At 33.2% G+C, this 17399-nt stretch overlaps 1 protein-coding gene across 1 annotated transcript in view; it reads left to right on the plus strand.

The window, feature by feature from the left end:
- Positions 1–10237, plus strand: part of LOC129218269 (hormone-sensitive lipase-like) — a 33937-nt gene extending 23700 nt beyond the window's left edge. Inside the window, exons 6-8 of the mRNA XM_054852495.1 lie at positions 2262–2480; positions 6955–7574; positions 9690–10237. Of these exons, the coding sequence (XP_054708470.1) occupies positions 2262–2480; positions 6955–7574; positions 9690–9890 (1040 nt within the window). The 3' untranslated portion in view covers positions 9891–10237. The remainder of the gene's footprint in view (positions 1–2261; positions 2481–6954; positions 7575–9689) is intronic.
- Positions 10238–17399: the final 7162 nt, after the last annotated feature.

Consider the following 17399-nt stretch of genomic DNA (forward strand, 5'->3'; position numbering starts at 1 on the left):
TCTTCCCAATTCAAGTCTGAAGCTGATGTTTTGCTGTGAATGCTATTCGTAAAGATTTCTCTTCATTTGCATCATTGTCTTCATCATGGTTATTTGCTTTATATCACATTGTCACAACAGTATGACTCTAATATCAATATGCTTTGGCATGGGAGAGTTCATTTTAGGGATGAAAGAGGAAGAATTCTTATATTGGTACCATGTCTATAATCAAACTGGCTTTCCTGACCCCTGTTTTAAAAATGGAATCATTTAATCTTTTGTTCATAAGATTTAAAGTTTCAGAGATTGACTATAAATCATCCTCATTTAGTATTTTTTCACACATCATTTTTTTAATGTCGTCCTCAGCTTTATCCTAAAACATTCTCTTATTGTACAGGCCAACTCAGTCATGCTAGAGAAGCGGCAAAAGTATCATTTTATGCAATTTTTTAAAAGAAAAATAACAATATTATATTAAAATGCTTTTTCATTTCTCAAAATTTCAATTTAGATTTCATATTTTTAATTGGATGTAGTTATCAAGGAAAATATTATAACCAAAAAGATGAGATTCAAAAATAACTTCAGGTGTATGTATATACAGCTAAATTATTATTTGTACAACTTTTTGAAGTAATTTTATGTATGAACCATGTAAAACCAAATTCATTTGAAATAAGTGCTGTGTAAATTGAAGGTTTAAGCGTATGTGGTTTTTTTTTTTTTTTTTTTTTTTTTTTTTTTTGTCAAATGTATGGATGTGTCTGTGCTCATTTGCTTATTTCGATAATTTTTAATGAAATACTACTGGATTTACTTAGAGTACTTTGCGTGTAATAGCCTCATGTTATTTTTTCTTATTTTTATATTTTATACTGAAGCATGTTGTTTATTCAAACTTGAAACATTGAAATTAATTGAACTTGGTGTTTTAGAAAAAAAAATTGAATAAATATTACTGCAGAAGTTCTTAATATACTTAGGAGTTGTTCTCATATTATTAAAGTTAAGTGATAATAATTGAACACACTTGCAAATTTTTTAATCAGCATTATGTTTGTTTGTTTTCAAAGAATAACAATTTAGTTGAATATTTTACGTTATAAATAATTTTAAAAGGTTGTAACAGCTTGTATTTTTGAACATAATTAGAAGGATAAACAATTATTTATAATTTTAGAATTATTGCTTAGTATGTTTTACTCTTTTAATGTTAAGAATAAAAAAGTCCTTCCTTATTATTGCTTTGGTTATATTACTACACCAGCAAATGAATCTTTTTCTTTTTATCCTTTATAATGATTATTACAATCACCTGAATGGAAATTTTGTACTCAACATTTCAAATATAATATAGAAAAACAGTAAAATTTCTCAAAATATTATTAGAACCACTTGAATTTGTACAGTAGTACAGTAGACCTTCGTTTTACGTGGTTTTATTTTACGCAGTTTCAATTATATGCGGTTTAAGATTTGACTCCCTTATTTCATTTTACGCGGATGAGTTTCGGTTTTACGCGGATGCGGCAATGCAAACAGATGAAATTTTCCCCTCTTTCAAAATCCGAACTCCTAAAGATTACAGAGTACATGTAATCAACTGCATTTTGGCGTGCTTGGGCCACTGGAGACATTTTATGCGATTGGTTCCAGAGCTCTTTCCAGAAGTACAGTTATTAAACTCACACAGTTCAGAACTCACTGGAAGAAGAACTTTTAAGAGTGAAAAGGGAGGCCAAATCCAACTAGGATACCGACGTTGGTGACGCACAACCAAAACGTTCACATTGAAGATTTTGAGCTATTCCTAGACAACAGAAATGATCTTTCTGATCTGTTTGTGAAGGAAGATTCTATCATGGAAAGGACGCAAGTGATTATGGATGTGTTAATGCTCCGCAAAGAATTAGAGAAAAATTCTTAATTACTTCCAAAAGACTATCATAGCCAGCTCCTCTTTATAAACAGGACACGAAAGTAATTTATGTTCTCTTTATGCATGTCGTGCATAAAAGTCGATATAAGTGCACATTAAACTTATTATACAATTAGTCGTCACTAGAATGAAGTATTTTGTTATCTATGGAACCAAACCCTTTTTTAACATTAGTATTAGGTCTTAATTTACGTGGTTTTGATTTACGCAACATTTCCGTAGAACGTAACCCCCGCGTAAAACGATGATCTACTGTATTGAAAATTGATAGCTTTCTCTTTTCCCAATTATATGTATTTTTTTATTTTGTGTTAACTTATTTGAAACTTTTGGTTAGGTTGGACTGGGAAAACTATATGCTTTGCTGGAGATAGTGCTGGTGGTAATCTTTGTATGGGTATTGTATTGAAGACAATTTCCTTAAATATTAGGCGTCCAGATGCTGTATTATGTGCATATACACCTCTTATACTTGATCTAGTGCCATCTCCTTCCCGACTATTGTGCTGGCTCGATCCTCTTTTACCACTTGGATTTATGATTAGCTGCTTAGATGGTACTGCCAAAACTTATTTTACTCACAATTTATCAAATTGTATGAAACTTTTGTTAAAATGATGCATCTCTGTGTGTATGATGCCACATTCAAATGTGACCTTTTTTTTGCCAATTTTCTGCATTTTGAACTAGTATTTTTTTCCATGCAATAAAAATATCACAATGCTGTTTTCTTAGAAAATTAAATAAGTCATTCCTTACATGTTCGTAAGTTTTAGATTTCTCTCATGTAGAGTGAAAACTCGAAACAATGGCCACTGACAAGCACAGTGACTGCTGGTCATTATTTGGTGGATCTGAAATAAGATAAAAATAAGGATTTAATGTGATAAAGTGAGAAATTAAAAGTAAACTGGATTATATGTTTATGATAGTGTTTGAAAATTTGAGTGCTTTTTAATGCACATTAATTGAAATAATATTTTATTGAACCTTGTCCAGCTTTTTACTTTCCATAACTATTTTTTTGCCCGTAATGCAAGTATTCAAGGAGCGTCTGCCTTTTCAATATGTAAGAGATTGTATTCTAAACTAATGCTTGGACCTGCCTTGATTTACTATTCTTTATACTTTCATAAATACAGTGCTGGCCAAATTATTAGACTAAGACTATTTAAAAGCAAATTCTTTATTGATTACATAACTATAGACACATTAACGAACAGTGAAATAATTATCTAATATTTTGTATGCATTCCCTTCTTCTTGATGAGTATTTTAAGTCTTTTTGTCATACTTTTCACAAGGTTTACACCATTTCTTAACTTTTTAAAAAAGGAGGTAAAAAATTGTTTATACTCACTATTATATATACTCACATACACATACTCACTAATTACCTAAAAGTAACTTTAAATATAACAGAACACACTAATAAAAAGAACTAGGGAACTGTTTAAGCTGATTGAGGTTATGTTCCTGGTAGGTAGATAAACAAAGAACATAAACAAAGCAGACAGTGCTGCTACCTGCAAACATTAAATTATGCTAAAATAATGTAATAATCAGTGTACAGTATGTACTGTACGTTAACAGTAAAATAAATTGTATTTTAGTTCAAATAGTGTACAAAAAACAAGAAAAAAAATCTTTAATCTAATAATTTGGCCAGCACTGTAAATAGATTTTTAAGTATCAATGCTAATAAATCAGACTTAGTTATTAGAACAGCAGTTTCCAACTGGTGGTATGCGAACCCCTCTGGTTTCGCAAGAGGTGTAAAGAGGGTCTGCAAAAATAATACAGTCAAACTTTGATATCTCGAAACCCTTGATGCCTCAAAAAAAAAAAAAAAAAAAGAAGTTTTCCCTTGCATTTTTAATGAAAATTTGTATGTATTTTCCATAATTATCTCAAAATTTTTTCTTTGAAACCCTTGACAAGTTGAAAATTTTTACTCTGAAGCAAGTTTCAATTGTTGCTTTTATTTGGCAATTTTTGCTGTAAAACCAGCTCCAGAGACAATTGCATGAAGGTTTTCATCCCTTTTCTGGGAAATTTTGCGAATAAGAGATTGGGGCAAGAGAATAGAGGAGTGTGGGTATGAGGATGGTGCTGTAAATCTTTTTATCTAAGTGTCTCCCCCGGGGTAAAATCTTTGCATTTTTTTTTTTTGAGCATGTTGTCTGCTTTGAGGGCAGGGGGTCAATTTTTCATCAGTTTTCAAGCAAAAACGGAAAATGCATTTCTCATTTTCATCATTCTGCCTTTTAAATTCCTAAAAAATTGCTGTTGAAAAGTTTTTGAATGTAGGGGGTGCGGGATTGCTACTGGTTGAAGATAAAATTAGAATTTTTAAATTTTTAGATGAAAAAACAAAATCAAAATTGTTGTTCATTTCAAAATCTCATCAAAAACTTTCAACAATTATTAAATTTCAAATTTAGTAAAATATTGAGGAGTAACTCATTGATCCTAATTCAAAGTGCTCCCTTAGTACTTATATAAATGTATATAGGGTATGTGCGTGCTATTGTGAGAGTTACTAGTGTATATTTTTTGAAAACCTTGATAACTCGATATCTAAAAAAAATTCCCGTCTCGATAGATTCGAGATATGGAAGTTGTACTGAATTGTTATGGTGGAATTTTAACATGATTGTTTGAGATGAAGTCATAAGTCAAAGCAATTTTTCGTTCATCATTTATTCTTTTGTCTCTCACACATTCGATGCTCGTATGAAAATGTTAGCAGACTTGCTAACTTATTTTACATTTAAAGTATTAAGTCTGTTAACTTGTTTTACATTAGAAGCCTCGGATTTTACTGCATTTATTGATAATGATAGAATTGAAGCCATACCGAACAGGTTCCACTTTTGAGTGCAATGTATTCAAAAGAATAATGTATACTTTGGTTTTCTCAATAGTGTTTGAAAAGAGAATTCGATTGAACTTGATGGAAACATTACATGGAGCATATGGGAGCATTGTAATGTTTAATTAATTTTCGATGCTCAGTTTCTTTGCAATTTGAGTGTGACAAAGAACTATCGAAACTCTAAATGCGTAACAATGCGATGACCCTGCTGTTTGTTTCCATAATTTTCACACTACATCTTGACTACAATTTACCTGGAGCTTTGTTTTTGAAAGAGAGGAGGAATGGTTGCAACATAAAAAATACCTGAGAAAGTGAAAAAATAGACTATTGTATGTAAAAAAGAAACTCATGAAATTTGGGCAGAAAATATTTTCTGTAAATGAGCTTACAAACATTTTTGTTGTTAAGTACTACATTTTGTGAGCTAATTTGAATTATTATAGACATTCCTATTGCTTTTCAATGTATGCATTTGGTTCTGCACTTTTAGTATAAAGACAAGAAAATGAAGGGCTATGGGGAAGAACGATCAAAGTTCATTTTTCTAAAAAAACTCTGGTTAACCTATGGGAACACGTAGATTATTACAGACAGTATTCAAGAGAAATATTATTCAGGCAATAATCATCATGGTGAGTGAGTTTTAACACGGAAGAATGAGGCTGACTTGGAAACAATTCGAGATTTCACGCTCAAAAACGTAATGACGGAAATTTGAGCATGGTGGGCTATGATCATTCTTCCCCATGACCCTTCAAATGTTTCAGCACTCAAACGATTAATGTACTCTTATCAAACAGTTGGACACATAGTCCATGAATATAAAGACCTGTGTAATTTTATTGGAAGAAAAAACATCATTATTTTATCTAAGACAGTTCTTCGAAAGGTATTTTTGAAAATCATTCTTTAATTGACTTCTGATTTAATGATACAGGTACATGTATGTTGCCTCAAAAAAAGACATTTTAAATGTCATAATATTTTGGACAAAGTTTCTATGTGAATAAGGATTTTCAACACATACAGTGACAAATACAAAATCAAGTAAATTGATCAACCTAACATATGACTAAAACTGTCAGCTATTTTAGTCAAACTTTGAGTATCTGTTTTTTTTTTTTTAAGTTGACTAAAGCTCAACAAAGAATAATCACTTCTTTTTTTAATTTGTTTTGCAGTCCTTCTGTAGACATCATTTTAGTTTGTAGCAATGTTTGTACTTCTATATTTTGTAATTACTTTTTTTGTCATGTTATGAACTATTGAGCAATATTGAACTAAAAAAAAAGAAAATCTCCCAAATTTTATTGTGTTTGTCCAGCCCTCTGTGTGTGTGTGTGTTTGCTTGCTAACTTATTACATACTACGCAAGGGATTCTCTAACTTCTTTCAGATTTTGGAAGGGGGTTGCAAGGGGAAAGGTTGAGAACCGCTGTATTAGAGTAATTTGGAATAAATCTGAAAATGTACTGCTACTAAATTATATATATATATATATATATATATATATATATATATAATAATTTTAACACAGAAGAAATAATACTTCATTCAATTGGTTCCCTTTTAGTTTCAGTCATTGAAATTTATACTGTCACCATTTTACTGCCAAATCACTAGGCAACCATGTTATTGACTTGATTTCCTCCCTAAAACCCAACTAAATGTTGAAAGTCTTCTTACAAATTCGAGTCAACATATTGCACACAAGAATTATTAAAAAAAATCTAAAATCAGCAATAAGTTTTATGATGCAATTATCTTCAAACTAATGTGTGTTATTAAGAACAACCCCTAAAATTTCATTTTATAGTTTTCTTATATGTGAGTGCTAAATATTTTGAGAAAGTTGTATTTTCCTTAATCAAATGCATATATTATATTTTCTGTCCAAAACATGTTAAGATGTTTGTGTAGTAGCCTGTTTTACAATATACTGAATTAATCTTACATAACAAGTGAACATCTTACATAACAAGTGAATTGCTTAATTGGTACATAAGTGTACCAACTACAATATGAAACTCATTATTTGATGGCTGTCTTTAAATCTGCTTTATTGTACAGAATGTTATGTAAAGCTTTTTTACATAACAAAATTGCTTAATGGATATGAAATGAATGTTCTATTTTCAACTTCTTTCAGCATATGCAGGAGATATGCAAACGGATGGGGACGAATATGATGATGAGCGTAGTCGTGCTTCTTCTGCACCAAGATCTAGAAAAATATCTTCCATTAGTGAAATACTGGATTCCAGTTTAATGTTTATAAGACAGTGTGATTGGATTGAAGTTGAAGCAAATGAGCCTCCTGTGTCTGGTTTAGATATTCAAGAGCTTGTTCACCGAAAGAAATCAGTATCTAATTTTTTAAATGATTATATTTGTGAATTCTTCAAGAATTACAGTTCTGAGACAGAAGATTATGAGTCTGATGATGCAGAACATACAGACTTTTCTATATTCAGTATTCCACAAGATATAATTTTTGATTTGAAAACGAAATTTCGCATGCTATCTCATATTGGCTTGAATAAACTCACTAAGGCAGTGATGTCTACTACTTTGTATCAAAAAGTCATTTCACCATTACTGCCTATTCAGAGCTTGAATTTTCAACCAAAACTACAATCTGACTGCTCATTTAAACCAGACATTTTGCAGAAAATCAAGAAGCTGAAAATAATTTCAAGGAATCCATTTATGTCTCCATTGTTAGCGCCAGATGAACTTTTAAGACATATGCCACCACTTTATTTTATAGTGAGTTTGTTTCTTTACTTTTATGAGATTTAAGAAAAAAATTTCAGGTGTTCCCTTAGAAAGGTACCTTTTACGCCACTTATTATAAATGTGTACTAAGCTAGAGACAGGAATCCTCTCATTAAAGTTAAGATTACCTTCCCACTAGAATCTAAAATTAGGCTAGCTCTTTAGAAAGAGTATAGCTTAGCCATAACAAAAGTATAGCTTAGGTTGTAATGTGAAGTTAAAAAAGGATTGGGTTAAAAGCTGTGTGTGTTGATCTTCTTTGGTCTGTTTCAGCCATCGTTACGTCTCTAGCTTAGTTATGCCTATTCCAGACTGATCAACCCAAAGCAAGACTGAAACTGCATTCTCTGGATGTCATAACCATGCTGTTGATGTTTGCTTGTAATTTTGCTTTATCATGGGCTAAGAAGCAGAAACTTACAACTTTTAATTTCCACTTTACTAGTCGAGCTGTACCATTGTTACAGACTTTGCTGGTGGGATAAATTCTTTTTAGCTACCAATGTGAAGGTAGCCTAAAGGGGACGACATCTGTCTTCTGCTTGATTATGACTATTCCAGATTGATGAGCTCAAAACAGCTGTCTCTGGATGTCATAATTGAACTGTCAGTATTTGCTATGAAACAAAGTTAGAAATTATAAATCGTATTTATTAAATACAATTAAGTATTAATTTATTGTAACATTTACCAAATGCATTCACTACTTGTGCAACTGCTCAATATCACTTCAATTTGTGATGAAAAATATTTTTGGGGACTGGGATGCACAGATTGATCGGCAGTACTTCTAAATTGGCCACTTTGCCAATTATTTATAATTAGACAAATTTTATTGATTAATCAGTGGAATATATATTTTCCAATATATTTTGTTTAAGCATTCATTACCTCTAGCAAGAAACTATCATGAATACATTTGTTAACAATAAATAAATGCAATTTTCTGCCAGCATTAATACAACATCTAGTGTGAAAGTATGCAGAGTAAAAACAAAACATATAGTTTAGAAAGTCTGTAAAACTCAATGAAATATTAAAGGATCATTTCCTGAGTTTATGTCCTTTTACCCTCACCCCAGCTTTTGATGACAACATTTTTTTTCCTTCTAAATATACAAATGATTACATCATACATTTTATAACTTACTATTAAAATAATTAATTTTTGATTCAAGAAAAAATTAATTATTATTAAGTATTATTTGGTAAGTCTTGGATAAATGACCACAAATATTTTTTTTAAAAAAAATCAAGTTAAAAGTGCTCCTAATTAGCTTGCTGGCCATAGGCTACCCTCTGATATTTTAAAATTTTGATGTGTAGTTAACATAATATAATTTTATTAACAGTAAATTAAAAATTGGCTCAAAAAATTGTATGACATTTTGAATTAATTTTGGTAAAATAAGGAAAGTGGAGAAAAATAGTCTCTCAGAAATAAACTATTAACTATTTCTGAAATTGAAATTACATCCAAACCTCTTTTTGTGCAGTGGATAGGGACCACATAAAAAAAAGTTTGTTCGTTTTATAAATAACTTTGTCCGTTTTATAAATACTATCGTCAATTGTGTCCCAATCTGATTGAAATTTTAATTCACGGCACAAAAAAAGTTGCACCAAAAGCATTGCACAAAAAAAAAAATCATACAAAAAAAAGACTGCACAAAAAGAGGTTTGGGTGTATAAAAGAAAAAATATGATGGAGAAATTAGCAGTGTTAAAAATAATTATTATGATCATTAAGTGGCTCTGCCGATTATCAACAGCCAATAACGGTTATAAACAGCCGACAGACCGATAATTCAATATTTTCAGAAAATGGCAAATGGTTAGAAAAAGTTTAATTTTTTTGAAAATATTACTGGTCAAATATTTTAATGTATATTTTCGTTGAACTTGTACAAGATTTAATTTTAGTGTTCTCTTCATATTAAGTTGTAAAAAGCATTCTAATAGTGATAACTCTTTGTGTGAACAAATGTTCTAAAAATGCTTTTTATTATTTAGGTATGTTAAACAGCTGTAGTTACTTTATTGCTATTTCAAATATTGTAGAGATTATGTTTAATGTAAAAATTGTATTTATTTTTATTTTTGCAGTCTCTGAATTTTGATCCTTGCCTTGATGATTCGATAACATTTGCTAAGAGACTCAAAAGCTTAAATTGCCATGTGGTTTTGGATGTGCTAGATGGACTTCCACATGGATTTCTCAATTTTCTTCCATTCAGTCAAGAAGCTCACAATGGCTCAAATCTTTGTGTCAAACGACTGCTTGAAGCAATGAAATTACATTCCTAAGAAATATATTTATAATTGCTATAAATTTATTTATTTTAACTCTATTATTTTTTTAAACTACTTATTTACATGTTATTTTTTTAATTATTTTATTTAATAAATGTTATGATATTAAAGAAAAAATAAATTTCTTTTTAATCGTACTTTATGTGGACGAATTTCATATAAAAAAAAACCTCAAAAAAAGACTCAAAAGAGGAAAAGTGTAATTTATATAGTTAGAAAAAATTACATAAGTAGATTGCTGTCTCAAAGTCTGAGAGTATCAAGTGTTGGTTTAAAAAAAAAAATGCTGCTATGTTTACGCATTATGCTAAGACAGGGGTTCTCGAACTTTTTCGACTTCCGGCACCCTTTGAAGGTTTAGAATTTTCTCACGGCACCCTAGTCCATCTCTATCATATAAACAACTAATAAGTCGTTATTTTCGGGGGGGGGGGTCCCACACCTACGAACTGTTTGTGTACATATGTGCAACCTATCGACGCCTCATAGCAACAGTAGGATATCTTAGTGTTATTTCTGGGATTAGATGTCTTAGTGTTGCCCTGAGGCGATGATATGCCGCACAGGATCATATCCTCCTCTCCAATACTCTGGTGTTATATTATAAGGACAAGTGTTAATGAGGCGAACCAAAGTCATATTGTACTACAATCTACTTTTCTAGGTTATTAAATTTCGGGGGGAAATGACGGCACACAGCGATATATTTTCTTTTTGATTTTGTTAACTACATAGTTCAGGTTTCAAGAAGAGTGCAACTTCTTTCACTCTAGTTAAACTTCAGGGAACCATGTAGAAGCAAAATTTACCGTGAAGTAAGATCAGTTGGTTTTGACATCACTCTTCTGCAAGAACTTTTGCTACACTGTTGCATGATAGTTGAAAATGGCTTGTTGATAACGCTTTATTATCAGTTAGGCTTTTTTTGACCATGAAAGAGGATTCTTTACTGGTCAACCAGGCATTATTTGGTGCACTCACCTTAACTACAGGTATAGGCAGGGCTCCCAAATGGTCCGCTTTTCCCGCCAAAGTCCGTTTCTTAGAGTAAAGTCCGCTTTACACCGCTTTTTAACATTTTGTTCCGATTAGTCCGCTTTTATGTTTTTACTTCTCAACATTGTTGGTCCTGCGGTCATGATTTTATTTTTTCTTCCGCCAAAGTTATTCACGAGTGTTCGTCCATTCATGATTTAGATTTTTGGGAGTCATATTACATATGGAAAAATGCTAATTTAATCGTCAATGATTTGTCTAGCACTCCCCCTTTTCCTAATGTTTGAAGTCTGTTATTTGATTTATTTTTTGTTCGTGACGTTTTCTCCTGAGTGCAACTGTCCTCTGCAGTTCTGACGTAACCTTGACGTCATCGTTTCCGGTACTGCTCTCATATCTTTTACAACTCGTCTCTCATTCCATTCTTTGCCTCGACTGTGTTTTAGTCGGGTGAACCTGTCTTTGTTTTTAATGCACTGATGATGGCACTTGTATTTTAGAGTGCCGAAACAGCTGTTTGCTGGTTTTTTAACCTTTTTTCATTCTCAATTTGTATTTTATGTACGTTATCATATTTTATTCACTAATAACTTGTACACTTATTTCCATGCCCTAAATGTAGCACTTGACATTTCCCGCTATTAACAGCCATACCCCATTTATCAGCCCACTCCGTAGTATGATCTAGATCCTCTTGCAGCTGTTTTGCTTGTTCTTCATTTTCTACAGTCCCCATAACTTTGACATCATCAGCAAAACAATTCATGTTCCCAGAAATATTTTTGTGAATATCGTTCATAAAGACAATGAACAAAACAGGCCCTAACACTGATCCTTGAGGAACCCCGCTTAAAACCTCATTCCAATTAGAATAATTTTCCCTTACAACTACCCTTTGTTTCCTTCCGATCAGCCAGTTTTTTATCCAATTGACATTTTCCCTCCTATTCCTATATCAGCTAATTTGCTTAGTAGAGCAACATGGGGTACCTTATCGAAAGCTTTTTTGAAAATCAATGTAAACAACATCTACAGGCTTCTTATTGTCCAAAGTCATGGTAACTTTGTCATAGAAATGTAATAAATTAGTTGCACAAGATTTACCTTTCCTGAAACCGTACTGAAAACTAGTCAATAGATTATTAGTCTCTAGAAAATTTACTATCTTAATTTTTATCAATGTTTCAAAAATTTTGCAAACCACCGAAGTTGGACTCACAGGTCTATAATTTCCCGCACTCCATTTAGACCCTTTCTTGAAGAGCGGTGTAATGTTAGCCAGCTTCCAGTCCTCTGGCACTGTCCCCGAGTTATAAGAAGCATTGAAAATATTACGATTACATCTGCTACTTCCTCCGCACATTCAACTAAAATTTTTGGATAAATATTATCAGGTCCCGGAGCCTTAGTCTCTTTAATTTTTTTAAAATGAAGTAAAACGTCATCCCTGGAAAATACAAAGTCCTCAAGCTGTACTATAGCTTGTGTCTTGTTGGTGTCAACTGTTGAGATACAGTTATCGTTAAAAACACTCGAAAAAAAGTTATTAAGAACATTAGCAATATCACTATCGTCCTGAATTAAAATTCCGTGCTCATCAACCAGTTGCCCAATATGACTATTTCGAACTTTCCCCGAATTAGCGTATATAAAAAAACCTCTTGGGATTCCTGTTTATGTTATCTGCCAGTCTTTGCTCCAACTCTCTTTTCTGAATCCGTACCAAATACTTAAATTTACGCCTTGCCTTACAATATTGGAGCCTATCTGCTCTGTGACCAGTTTCTCTAAACCTATGAAAAGCAGCTTGCTTGTAATTTAGAGCGTCTTTAGTTTCCCTGGAAAACCACATTGGCCAAATTTTAGTGTTGACACCCTTTCTTCTAAAAGAAACATGATCCCCCAACCGTTTTCGCTAGCTTTTCCTTAAACTCTGCCCACTGAAAATTCACATCGCCATTGTCCAATATAGGAGAAAAAACTGCTTTCAAACTGTGCCTAAGTGCCACAAAATCAGTATTTCTGAAATTGCGCACAAACCTAAAATTCTCTACTTTGTGCGCATCAAATTTAATCCCAAACCTAATACTGTTGTGGTCACTGTCTCGAATGTGTTCGTGATACGTTTCATATTAATTGGTTAGTTTTCCAAGTCATTGTCTAAGTAATTGCATTAAGTGGAGACTACCGTATGTGTATACGTGTACACTAACATGTATCTTGTTTTGTGATTTATAAATGACAAAAGTACTATGCATTGCAAAATTGAATTGATAAACTTGTATTTGAAAACTCCAAGCTTTTTTTATTATATGCCATACATAAACATATATAACTGAACTCCAATTATCCAAACTTCAAATTACCGATTCGCTTTAAGAATTTGAGCAAAAAATTTCAAGTGAGTTTATTAAAGCACTTGTTACAATTCGCAAAATAATGATTCTGACGAGGCACGCAATATCCTTCCCTCCTGGGCAGCACTTGTTAGTACGCTTAGCATAAAAAGCCCTGCCTTTCTACTGGATTAATTGTCCGCTTTAGACCGCTTTTTAACATTTTGGTCCGATTAGTCCGCTTTTATGTTTTTACTTAAAAATTAGATGTTAAAAGCTTTCATTACTTTAAAAGATTCTCTGTGCTGATGTTTATTGCACCCAAACACGTGGTCGCTGCGTCTTTTTTCTATTGAACCTGACTTTCCCGTATTATTTCGCTTCAGATTGACGTCATTACTCCTCCTTCAACCACTGCAGTATAGAAATCTAGCGAATAGAGAGGTTCGGGAAAGGAGTTATGACGTCAGATCGAAACAGAGTGCTACTGATTAGAGCTCCTTGAAAAAGACAGGCTGACTTATCCGACATTTTGGTTCCAAGGCAGAATTGGATCCAACCTCGTTTCTAGTATTTATAAATACGTTATAATATTCGCTGGTTGCTAAGTCGTAAATTAATTGATGATAAGTTGAGTAAAATGTGCCTTAAGGTAAATTTAGAAAGATAACTTCGTTCTCAAATTCAGCAAAAATGTATCGAGAAATGTTTACGGTAATAAACCTCATTTTCACACCTTATTTGTTTTTAATTTGTATTAATTAAATTGTCTTCATCTACAGAATAAAATAATCAAACGTCAATCGGGCAACACACTTAAAGCTTTGACACCAGTTTTCTGCAATGAGGCTTTTGTACAAATGTTTATTTTTTCCCCCGACGATTTTGGAACCAAAATGTCGGATAAGTCAGCTCCCCTTATATAGGAGCCTTATAGTACAGTGCAATTAGACATAAACCCCAACATCCAAAGTAAAAGTTTCCCGTTAACTCCAAATTGTTGCATACTGTCCACACATTGTTTGGTAAAAAGTTACACTGTTTACAGCGTCGGGTTTTGGGGGGAGGGGGGGAGAAGTTGGTAAATTAGTAGTTTTTATCAGATTTTCGGAAATATTTAGAAAACTATGGCATTTAGCGCAAAAAGTGCAATGTACAAAATAATCTGCACTAAATTACGAACAAAATGGTTGTAAGCATTATTTTTTCAAGCAAACGGTTCCAGAGTTACGGCTGGTGTAAAAGTAGAAAATTTTCGATTTTTTAAGTTTTTTGGAAAAATGAAATTCTAACTGTTACGTAAATAGAAATAACTAAACAATTTTATTAAAAAGTAATATTGTACGATCGTATTGTAGTCTAAAAGAAGCTAAGAGGCACCACATTGGGTTAGAAACGAAGAAATACCGGGAACGAGAACCAGTTTATTAAAAGGGCGGCGCTGGGCGCTGGGTGGTCGTATCAGGGTTGCCAACTTAATGGTTTGACTTCCAAGTGTAGGGGAGAAATTTTGAAATAAGGTTTTTAAGGAGATAAGTAATTCTTTTTAGGGTAAATTTTGAGGTTTAAAAATAGGGTTTTATCGTGTAAAAACGCGTTTTTTTTTTTTTTTTTGAGAAATTGAAAAGAAAAAGGTATGATGTAAGAACGCAACTCGACTAAAACAAAAATTCAAAAAAGGTTTCAATTAAAAAAAAAGAAAAACCGCTTTATGCAATAGTGTATATTTCACAACATCATAGTGCCCGTAGTATGGAATGATATGACGAACAGTTAAACGATTTTATTTTGTCTCGAGTAACATTGTATGAATATAATTTTATCGATTGCTACCTTTATGGAATGCTTGTTCGACTGTTTTTTTTTTTTTACTTATATGTATTTTTGGATCACATTAAAACCATTTGTTTCGATCAGAAAAGACATAAAAAATGAAAAAAAGGCTTTTACTCACTCACCGTTGGAAATTATCAATGGTCACGTGACCTTTCAATCTGCCACATATGGCGTCATTGTAAAAGAGTCACGTGCTCATTTGTTATGACGTTATATGAAATTATCCAATTGTATTTTGGGATTTTTTGAGTTGAGTTTAAGGGGAACATTTTTAGGAGTTGGCAACCCTGGTCATATCGAAAGACCGACCGCGTTGCTGAAGTTTTTCCCTCTAGTGGAATTCTGTTTTGGTTTTTATTATTGTTCGTCTTTAGAATACTGTGAGAACAAAGAGATTCACTCACACTTTTAATCGCTTGAAAGTGTGAATTATGGCGGAGTGTGTGTTGAAACCTTGTAAGGACAAGGGTGGTGAACTAATTACTTTGTCTGGAAAGGCGGTGACCAAAATAGTTCAGTGCAGCGAAGTTCGTAAAGATGGTGTTAAAGACCAGTTCCTGCAGAACGACTCGCTTCGAGTACATAGTAAGTGTCGACAAACTTATATATTACGCCCAAAGCCACCTCAACACGAAAACGAACCTCTGTCAAAGATTCCCCGTGTATCATTTGATTTTAAAACTTTGTTTTCTTTGTGGTCGCAAGTGTGTAGATGTATCTAAATGCAGGAACCCAGCTCCAGAAAAGTGGAGTTTAGTACAGAAACTTGAACTAATTGAAAGCATCCGAACGGAAGCAAACAACAGGCACGACAAGTGGGGAGATGAGGTAAGTGTGAGGCTCTCTCAAGTAATAGACCTTGTCAGTTCTGATGGGAGATACCACTGGCATTGTTACCAGACATTTCAAAAGCCAGGATCATCACTAACCGAAAAAGGAGTAGCACCAACCAAAGGTGGGTCAAGCGTCGATGTGAATAGAGAAGACGCTTTTGAAAAGCTGTGTGATTATTTGGAGGAAAATGATGAATGTCAGTATGGTTTTGAAGAATTACAAAATATGTTCCTTCAACTGAGTCCCGAAGTAAAGCCATATACTGACACACATTTGAAAAGAAAGCTTATTCAGCGCTATGGTAATAGCTTGAATTTTGCAGTTTTACCAGGGAAAAAAAGTGTGATTTGTTTTTCTGGAGCAACTACAAATATTTTATCAGACAACTGGTATAGAAATCGTAACTCCGATAATCAAGCTCAGGAGGAACTGAGAGTGATCAAAACTGCAGCAGCTATTATTCGACGTGAGATCAAGTCCAAAAGCTACGACTATTCTCAGTTTCCAACAATTGAAGAAATTTGTAAAGGTTCAGCTGAACTGGTACCTGAATTGCTCACTGTCTTGATAACTGAAATCATACAGCCTACTTTTAAAAGACAAACACCAGAGAACATTGAAAGGACAAAACAAAATACTGAAAGGAAAAAAACAACAATATGTCACAGTATAATAAGCGCTGCACGACCAAGATCATTTTTGTCTCCTGTCCAACTAGGAACGGGCGTTTCATTGCACAGAAAATTTGGTTCAAAAATCTTGATCGATATCCTGTGCAATTTGGATGTCTGTGTACCTTATAAGGAAGTTTTAAAATACGAGAGATCGGTCACTTCCCAAGAGAGCACACGAATTGAAAACGGATACGTGCAATTTGTTTTCGATAATGCAGACTACAACGTCCACACTCTGGATGGCCATAACACGTTTCATGTCATGGGAGGAATTGCTTGCATAACACCTAAAACCGCTGTTCATGTAGAGGTAAATGTACCTCGAAAGAGTGTTAATGCTCATGCTGTTGAAAAACGAGGTCTGTTTGATTTGAAAACTTACAAAGCCCCAAATACTTCTGGCTATTCCAAAATAGTTGCTACAAACTTAGCTTCTCTGGAAATAAAAGCACCATCATATGAACAAGGCCGAACACTTAATTTGTTTTGGTTGAGTGGTACCTGGTTGGAAGGTCCAGAAGAATGTAAACCTGGTTGGAGTGGTTGCATGGAAATGCTGTATGCGACGACAGAGTTCCAAACTTCCGCTGTAGTCCCGCTTCCATTCATCAACTTGGCTCCTTCAAATCCTTCCACAATTTATACTGCTCTTCTTCAAGCTGCCACAAAAGGGACCAGCAATGGACAAAGTATAACAATGGTGACTTTTGATCAGCCATTGTACGCTAAAGCTCGCGAAATAGTAGCAGCAGCGCCAGATGACAGCCCATTGAAAACACTCTTCATTCGACTAGGAGGATTTCACTTGTTAATGTCTTATTTGTCAG

Source organism: Uloborus diversus, chromosome 3 (genome assembly GCF_026930045.1).
Source record: "Uloborus diversus isolate 005 chromosome 3, Udiv.v.3.1, whole genome shotgun sequence".
NCBI lineage: Eukaryota > Metazoa > Arthropoda > Arachnida > Araneae > Uloboridae > Uloborus > Uloborus diversus.